This window comes from Triticum urartu, chromosome 5A (assembly GCF_056163025.1).
Source record: "Triticum urartu cultivar PI428250 chromosome 5A, HENAU_Tu73, whole genome shotgun sequence".
Lineage (NCBI taxonomy): Eukaryota > Viridiplantae > Streptophyta > Magnoliopsida > Poales > Poaceae > Triticum > Triticum urartu.
This window is the reverse complement of record NC_141877.1, coordinates 475,500,230-475,508,144: the sequence shown is the minus strand read 5'-3', so window position 1 is coordinate 475,508,144 and position 7,915 is coordinate 475,500,230. Positions and strand designations below refer to the sequence as shown.

Below are 7,915 nucleotides of genomic sequence, written 5' to 3'. Positions count from 1 at the left end.
GATACCCATGTTGGCTCCCACATGCTCCTTGATGATATCATCGGATGAACCACGATGTCGAGGATTCACGCAATCCCGTATACAATTTCCTTTGTCAATCGGTACGTTACTTGCCCGAGATTCGATCGTCGGTATCCCAATACCTCGTTCAATCTCGTTACCGGCAAGTCACTTTACTCGTACCGTAATGCATGATCCCATGACCAGACACTTGGTCACTTTGAGCTCATTATGATGATGCATTACCGAGTGGGCCCAGAGATACCTCTCCGTCATACGGAATGACAAATCCCAGTCTTGATCCGTGTCAACTCAACAGACACTTTCGGAGATACCCGTAGTATACCTTTATAGCCACCCAGTTACGTTGTGACGTTTGGTACACCCAAAGCACTCCTACGGTATCCGGGAGTTACACGATCTCATGGTCTAAGGAAAAGATACTTGACATTGGAAAAACTCTAGCAAACGAACTATACGATCTTGTGCTATGTTTAGGATTGGGTCTTGTCCATCACATCATTCTCCTAATGATGTGATCTCGTTATCAATGACATCCAATGTCCATAGTCAGGAAACCATGACTATCTGTTGATCAACGAGCTAGTCAACTAGAGGCTTACTAGGGACATGTTGGTGTCTATGTATTCACACATGTATTACGATTTCCGGATAACACAATTATAGCATGAATAAAAGACAATTATCATGAACAAGGAAATATAATAATAATCCTTTTTATTATTGCCTCTAGGGCATATTTCCAACACCGCCTGCCTCCCCTTTCAAAGTTGGTACCGGCTGATCGATTGCGAGTTAGCAGCCACGACCGCACGAGCGTCAATTCCGCTCCAAGCTCCTCCTGCTCAACCGCGCGTGGATGGCGGGTTTCAATCTCTTCCGGCTGCGGCCGTTGCCAGAGCTTTTGCCGGAGGTCGAGGGCCCCGCGGAGGCCGTTCCTTTCCGGCGGAAGGCGCCCTACACCGCCGGCTCACTCCTCGTCCTCCTGGCGGGCAGCCAGCTCCCGCTCTATGGGATCGACAACAGCCGGGCCGGGGCTGCCGACGACCCGCTCTACTGGGTCCACACGGCCTACGCGGCCAACCGCGGAACCGCCATGTCCCTCGGCGTCTACCCCCTCCTCATGTCTGAGTTGAGCACCCACCTCCTCCTGGTGTCAGGAGCCATTAATCCCCTCCCTGAAAACCGCCTTCTCATGTGAGCACACTACATACTCTGCCTGCTTAACTATATGGATATTGCATGCTTGTTCTAAGCTTTTTACGTGGACTGCAGGACCGGAGGGCTGAAGAAGGCGCTCGGGGTGTTGTTCTCCACCGCGATCCCGGTCCGCGACGTGCTATCCGCGACCTACTTGGGCGCCGGGGGCGCGATCCTCGTCGCGCTGCAGATCTCCATTGGAAGCGTCGTTCTCATTTATCTCGACGACGCTCTTAGAAAGGGCTATGGCCTCCTTTCCGGCATCCCGTTATTCACCGCCGCCAATGTTTGGTAAGAATCAATACGGCCGGACTCAAACTCGGCGATCATATCAATTTTGCTAAGTCTCAGTCGACTAAGACTTCGTTATATCTAAGTCGATGCTATATTTGTTTGATCTTGCATGGAGATTTGTATAAAAAATTCTTTTCAGTTTTTCTTTTTTCTTCTTATATACTATATCACTTGACTGAGACTTGGTTAAGTCCCAGTCGACTGAGACCTATCCACACCCTTTTCATATAGCTATTTTTGTTGGATTTGTAACTAATTATTGCGTGTGTATATGTACGTTCTTCAGCGCAACTCTTTTTTGGAGAGCCTTCAGAGACGGCGCACATGGAAACCTCGCGGCGACGTTTGCCTTCTTTCTGCTTGTGTGCGGATTGCAAGGCTTGCATGTCGCGTTGCCACTGACAGATGATGCGCCTGCTGCTAGGTTTCAGTCCAACTACAGCATCAGCATATCCTACCTCGCCTATGCCCCCATCATCTTCCAAGCCACGCTTGTTGCATGCACATATACATTCTCAGAGGTGAGTATCTTGCACGATTCACATTTTTATCAGTCTATTAGTCCCGTAGTATGTCACTGCCTTGTGGTTGTGGCCGGATGAGTAAAATTTATGGATGTTTTAGGTCAATATTTGGTGCAGCAATTATTTACGGTATTTTGCGGAAACAAAATCGTCAATCTGCTCGGCAAGTGGGAGCGATCCAAACGTTTTGCAGGGTTTATTCCAGTAAGCGGGGTCGCCTACTACCTAACTACGCCACCAACGTGAGTACATACATACATAGAAATATTTGTGTCTCTGATCTCCTTAAAACGCTCTTATATTATGGGATGAAGAGAGTATGATGTATTATGATTGAGATCTAACTGTTTCTCTGTGTCCATGAAATGAAGGTTGGCTGATGCAGCAAGAGACCCGGTGCACCGGTGCCTCTACGCCGCCTTACTGCTCATGGGATGCGCCCTCATATCGACGGCCTGGTTTGGACTGTGCCGATACTCAAGGAGGTACGTGTCCCGGTTGGTCGGGGAAAGAGTGACCGTGACGCCTGCGCGGGCCGGCTCGATTCGGCTCAGCCGGTGTAAGGGCCGTGTCGCCATGGTAGCCTTCGTCGTCGGACTCTGTGTCGGCGCGCTGACCCTCCTTGCGGGCTTCATGGGCGTCAGCGGCTCCGGCACTGGAATTATGCTGGCCGTCACCGGCATATACTCTTCCTGCTTGGACGGAGCTTCTTCTGAGATTGACACAATTGGACTCTGATTGAAGGACTCTTGGTTTAGATTGCTTGTCTGATTGTTCAGCTAAGCTAGGGCAATTTTGCTCAAATTTGAAGCCACCCTTACTTTTATGATGCAAATATGTACACGTGCCTTTTATTGAATTTCGTTCACGTTCGGCCACTGCAAACAGGCACTAAGGGCATTTCTAACTGTTCCCCTAAAAATAGTGAAGTATCTGGTGAAGTAAAAGTGAGTATATATACTCCACTAAGTTTTGACTGAACTTAACCGATTCCTTATATTTAACGGAGTAAAATTTTGTTTTTCTAAACTTTGCAATTCTAGTATAAATTGCAACTACATAGTAGCACACATATAGAAATTAAACATAAAATTGAATGTTCATGCAAATCACCAATATAGTTTACAACCCGAATTCAAAGTTTACCATCCGAATTTATTCAAATTTAAACACGTCGAATGGTTCAAATGTAGCAAAGTAGCATGTGATAGAACAATTAGGACTCGTTAAGACGCTGCAAGTGATGCTCAACTAGATCTTGTAGGAGCTGAGAATGAACTTGACGGTTCTCGATCTTGCGATGCTCCTCCAGGAATGTCAGGGTTCTATTCGTATCATATTCTGGTTGAACCGGAGTACCGTTGGTGATGTACTGAAAGTTTTCGGGCATATCTCTCTCGTCTTCAATGATCTGTTATGCAATATGATGCAACAAGTCATGATCCGCCATAGAACCTTGGAATTCCAGTACTCGACAGGGCCATAAACGCAAAGCGCTTCTGAAGCACACCCAAGGCTCTCCCAACATCTTTCCTAGCAGCTTCTTGACATTGGGCAAAGTGAATGTTTTTGTTACCTTTTATACGTGAAATTATTTTGACCAAGGTGGCCCATGGTGCCATCGCAAGGTAGTAACCCATCAATAGTCGTGCCTGTTGACCGAGTAGTCACAGGTAGGAGCTTCACCTTTAATAAGCCTATAAAACAGAGGTGATCTCGACAACACATTCAAGTCGTTGTGAGAGGCAGGCAAACCAAAAAATGAATGACATATCCAAAGATCCATAGCATCTGCCTTAAAAATGATCGTTGGATCGTTGCAGTGGCCTTTATACTGACTTTTCCAGCCTATAGGACAATTTTCCATGTCCAATGCATACAGTCAAGTGATCCAAGCATCCTTGGTCATCCTCTTGCTTCACTCTTAGTCATCAGCTTCTGGGTGTCTTCCTCAGTTGGTGCTCTCAAGTACTCTAGTCCAAAGACAGCGATCACTGCTTTAGTGAATCTTCGAATAGACTCCAAGATTGTGTCTTCACCAATGTAGACATGGTCATCGATTGCATCGGCCGAACACCCATATGCCAAGACTCGAACGTCTCTCCACATGCATTTTCTTCGAAACTTGAACTAATCATCATATCTCTCAACGGCTTTTGCAATGGTGAGAGGAAGACTTGTATGCATCCGAAAGTGCTGGTGAAAGTACTTCTCCGGATAGGTTGGTTTTATGGCAAAGTAATCTCTCATGATCTTCGCATGACCCTCCGCTCTATCACGATTGATATGTATGCGGCCAAACTTTGATCCTCTCCTCGGCCGCCGAACATCATCATTGAAAATCATGCCTAAAACAATGTCAAAGTCATCGTCTTCTTCTTCCTCTTCGGGCGACGACGAGTCCTCCAAAACCATCTCCCTCAACATCTTCATCTACAATTCAAACGGCTTGGTTCAATCCAAAGGGCTCAGTTCACAAAGAAACGATAAAAAAAACTCACCTAGCCAATTCGTCGAACACTTGTGATGCGGTGGTGGTGCACCGGCAGGCCAGTGTCATTCTGACCAAACAGGTCGGCGGCGACGAGAGGGAATGACCTACAGCGGTGTGCAGCCAACGCGAGATGCGGCGACCAGCAGAAAAAGGAAGAAATGAAGCAATCCGGCGAATCAACAAAAATGGCGACGGCGGTTCACCTGATTCCGGCGACAGGGACGGGGGCCAAAAGGGCTGGACGTCGGGCAGAAGGGCGGCGGAGGGTAGGCGAGGCAATGAGGTAGCGGCGGGGCTGGCGGGGGGTCGCCGGGAGTCACGCCGGCGAAAGTGCAAGTGCAGGGGCGACACGAGGGAGCGGCACGACTTTTACTCAATTTAGGAAGAAAATTGGGAAGAGGAGTAAAATTTTACTCCCTTACGACGGATAAGGGATCGGCTAGGTGCCGGTTAGAGGAGTAAAACGGAAATTTTACTCCTCTAGCCGGTTATAAGGGATCGGTTAGAAATGTCCTAAACACATTAGCCGTGCGCCATCCGTAAGTACAAAAACAACACACTCGCAGGGCTAGTAGTAGCACATATACATTCTTGTCTCGCTGATCAATCAAAGTACAACTGCACCAACCTCAGAATCCAATCAGCCATTGATGTGGCGAATTAGCAATGCATACACGGTAGCAACTCGTTAGTACTATATGTTCTCTCGCCGACAGTCAGACTTCTAGTACAACTAATCTACGCCGGGAATCCGTCAGTCAGAGTCCAACCGCGCCGGTCCCAGAAGAAGCTCTGGCGTGGAAGCAGGAAGAGTATACGCCGATGACGGCGAGCATGATTCCGGTGCCGGAACCGGTGACGCGCATGAAGCCCGCCAGGGGGGTCAGAGCGCCGACACAGAGTCCAACGGCGAAGGCCACCATGGCGACACGGCCGTTCCACCGGCTGACGGAAATCGAGTCCGCCTGCGCAGGCGTCACGCTCACTCCGTCCCCAACCAGCCGGGCCACATATCTCTTTGAGTACCGGCGCAGCACGAACCAGGCCGTCCACACATAAGCGCAGCCGCCCAGCAGCAAGGCGGCATAGAGGCATGTGTGTACCGGGTCTCTTGCTACATCAGCCAAGCTGCATTTCATGGACATATATAGAGAAACAGTTAGATCTCAATCACGATCAATAGTTCAGAGACATATTAAGGAGTAGGCAATAATTCTACTCCCTCCGTACCAAAATACAAGACGTTTTTGCAGTTCAAATTTAACTATGAAAACGTCTTACATTTTGATACAGAGGTAGTATATGGGTACTCACGTTGGTGGTGTGGTTAGGTAGCAGGCGATCCCGCTTACTGGGACAAACCCTCCAAAACTTTTAGATCGTTCCCACTTGCCGAGCAGATTGACCAGCTTGTCCCCGCCAAATTTCATGTATAATTGCTGCAACAAACATTAACCCAAGACGAGAATTTTACTCATCCGGCCAGAGTACATGATGACTACGTACATTGATAAAAGTACGAATCATGCAAGCGAGGTACTCACCTCTGAGAATACATAGGTGCATGAAAGGAGCATGGCTTGGAAGAGGATGGGAGCATATGAGAGGTAGGATATGTCAATGCTGTAGTTGGCCTGAAACCTAGCAGCAGCCTCATCGTCTGGCGATCGCCGTGGCCTTGTCAGTGGCAACGCAACATGCAAACCTTGTAACCTGCAGACAAGCAGAAAGAAGCCAAACGTCGCCGCAACGTCTCCATGTTTGCCATCCCTGAAGGCCCTCCAGAGAAGAGTTGCACTGAACGTACACATGCATATCAACATATGCAATCATTAATTATGAATCCAACAAAACCAGTAGAGTAACATAGAAGTGTGTGTAGAAACAAAATATCAGAGTAAGTATGTATTCTTACCAAACATTGGCGGCGGTGCACAATGGAATGCCAGAAAGGAGGCCGTAGCCCTTTCTGAGGGCCTCGTCAAGATAAATGACGATGGCGCTTCCAACGAAAACCTGAAGCCAGATGAGGATCGAGGCCCCCGCGCTCCAGTGCCTCGCGGATAGCACGTGGCCGACTGGCACGGCAGCGGAGATCAGTACCCCCGGCACCTTCTGCAGCCCGTTCCTGCAGCACATGTGAAAAGTTCAGAATCAGTAGGATGCATCCATCTAAGCTGGGGAGAATTTGGTCAGGATACTTACAGGAGAAGGCGATTTTCAGGGATGGGGTTAACGACCCTTAACCCCAGGAGGAGGTGAGAGGCCGCCTCGGACACGAGGAGCGGGAACACGCCGAAGGCCATGACGGTTCCTCAGTTGGCCGCGTAGGCCGTGTGGAACCAGGGGGTCGTGCGCGGCCGTGCTGGTGTCGATCCCGTACAGCGGGAGCTGGGTGCCCGCCAGGACGACGAGGAGCGACCGGGCCGTGTACGCCGCCTTCCGCCGGAAGGGAACGGCTTCCGTGGGGCTCTCCACCTCCGGCAAGAGCTCCGCCAATGGCCGCAGCCGGAAGAGATTGAAGCTCGCCATCCGCGTCGGCATCGATGGGCTCGCGGGGAGCTTGGAACGGAACTAAAACTCTGCGTGCGTGCGTGCTTGGCTGCTATACTAACTCGCAGTCGATCGGCCGGCGAGTGGCGACTCGACGGGCGGCAGGATACTCCTACTCTTTTTGAGACTCCTGCTAGCTTTGTAAGAGCATCTTCAACAGCCGCCAAACGCGTCGCGTGTTAAAAACTACTTTGTCGCGCGTCAATCGTCTGATTTGACGCGGTGTGCAGCGCTGACTCCAGCAGCCGTGGTAAAATGTAGCGCGCACAGCTCCAGCAACACGTAAAAATGCAGCACGCGACTCTTGCACAAACAACATATGCATTTCAAAACGGAAGCAAAAAGATCAAATACAAACGAAATAAATCAAAATAAATAGTTCAATTTCGTTATTACAACCCAAACAAACAATTTATCATTCAATACAACAAATAGTTCAACGATACAACAAATAGTTCAACAATACAATATCGAACACACAAATCATGATGCTCTTTGTCGTCCATTCCATGCCCACCACTCCTCAATGAGATCCTTCTAAAGATCATCATGCGCTGCAGGACGTCGAATGGCATGCATGATAGGAGGCAACAAAACGGGCCACCCTTTCAGCCCTCCGTCGCACTCGCACGGGATGTCCCAAGAGCTCATACTGAGAGTAGTCTACATCTTGATCACGCTCATTCTCGATGATCATGTTATGCATGATCACACAAGCGTGCATGATGTATCAAAGCATTTTTTGATCCGAAAATTTAGCCGGCCCTCTCACGCGGCTGAAGAGGGGGGGTGAGTTGCGAGCGAGTGCGCGAGAGTACAACGCGCGGGA

The 7,915-nt window shown here is 49.1% G+C and overlaps 2 protein-coding genes across 2 annotated transcripts; one reads left to right on the top strand and one right to left on the bottom strand.

The window, feature by feature from the left end:
* The first annotated feature begins 880 nt into the window (after positions 1–880).
* LOC125507158 (uncharacterized) lies at positions 881–2,777 on the top strand. The gene is made up of 5 exons (XM_087522920.1): positions 881–1,218; positions 1,297–1,512; positions 1,802–2,036; positions 2,157–2,281; positions 2,411–2,777. Exons 1-5 carry the CDS (start codon positions 881–883, stop codon positions 2,775–2,777), a joined length of 1,281 nt encoding a protein of 426 aa, XP_087379046.1.
* A 2,362-nt stretch (positions 2,778–5,139) lies between these two features.
* LOC125507157 (uncharacterized) lies at positions 5,140–7,077 on the bottom strand. The gene is made up of 5 exons (XM_087524215.1): positions 6,830–7,077; positions 6,449–6,661; positions 6,078–6,330; positions 5,848–5,972; positions 5,140–5,661 (listed from the first exon to the last, which is right to left on the bottom strand). Exons 1-5 carry the CDS (start codon positions 7,075–7,077, stop codon positions 5,292–5,294), a joined length of 1,209 nt encoding a protein of 402 aa, XP_087380341.1. The 3' UTR covers positions 5,140–5,291.
* Positions 7,078–7,915: the final 838 nt, after the last annotated feature.

Bases quoted from the DNA above. Each gene is read 5' to 3' on its own strand.
- LOC125507158 (XM_087522920.1), top strand. From the start codon at position 881: ATGGCGGGTTTCAATCTCTTCCGGCTGCGGCCGTTGCCAGAGCTTTTG. The intron at 1,219-1,296 runs GTGAGCACACTA...CGTGGACTGCAG, and splicing joins CCTGAAAACCGCCTTCTCAT to GACCGGAGGGCTGAAGAAGG. The intron at 2,282-2,410 runs GTGAGTACATAC...CATGAAATGAAG, and splicing joins TACCTAACTACGCCACCAAC to GTTGGCTGATGCAGCAAGAG.
- LOC125507157 (XM_087524215.1), bottom strand. From the start codon at position 7,077: ATGCCGACGCGGATGGCGAGCTTCAATCTCTTCCGGCTGCGGCCATTG. The intron at 6,331-6,448 runs GTAAGAATACAT...GTGTACGTTCAG, and splicing joins TGCACCGCCGCCAATGTTTG to TGCAACTCTTCTCTGGAGGG. The intron at 5,973-6,077 runs GTGAGTACCTCG...TGTTTGTTGCAG, and splicing joins GCACCTATGTATTCTCAGAG to CAATTATACATGAAATTTGG.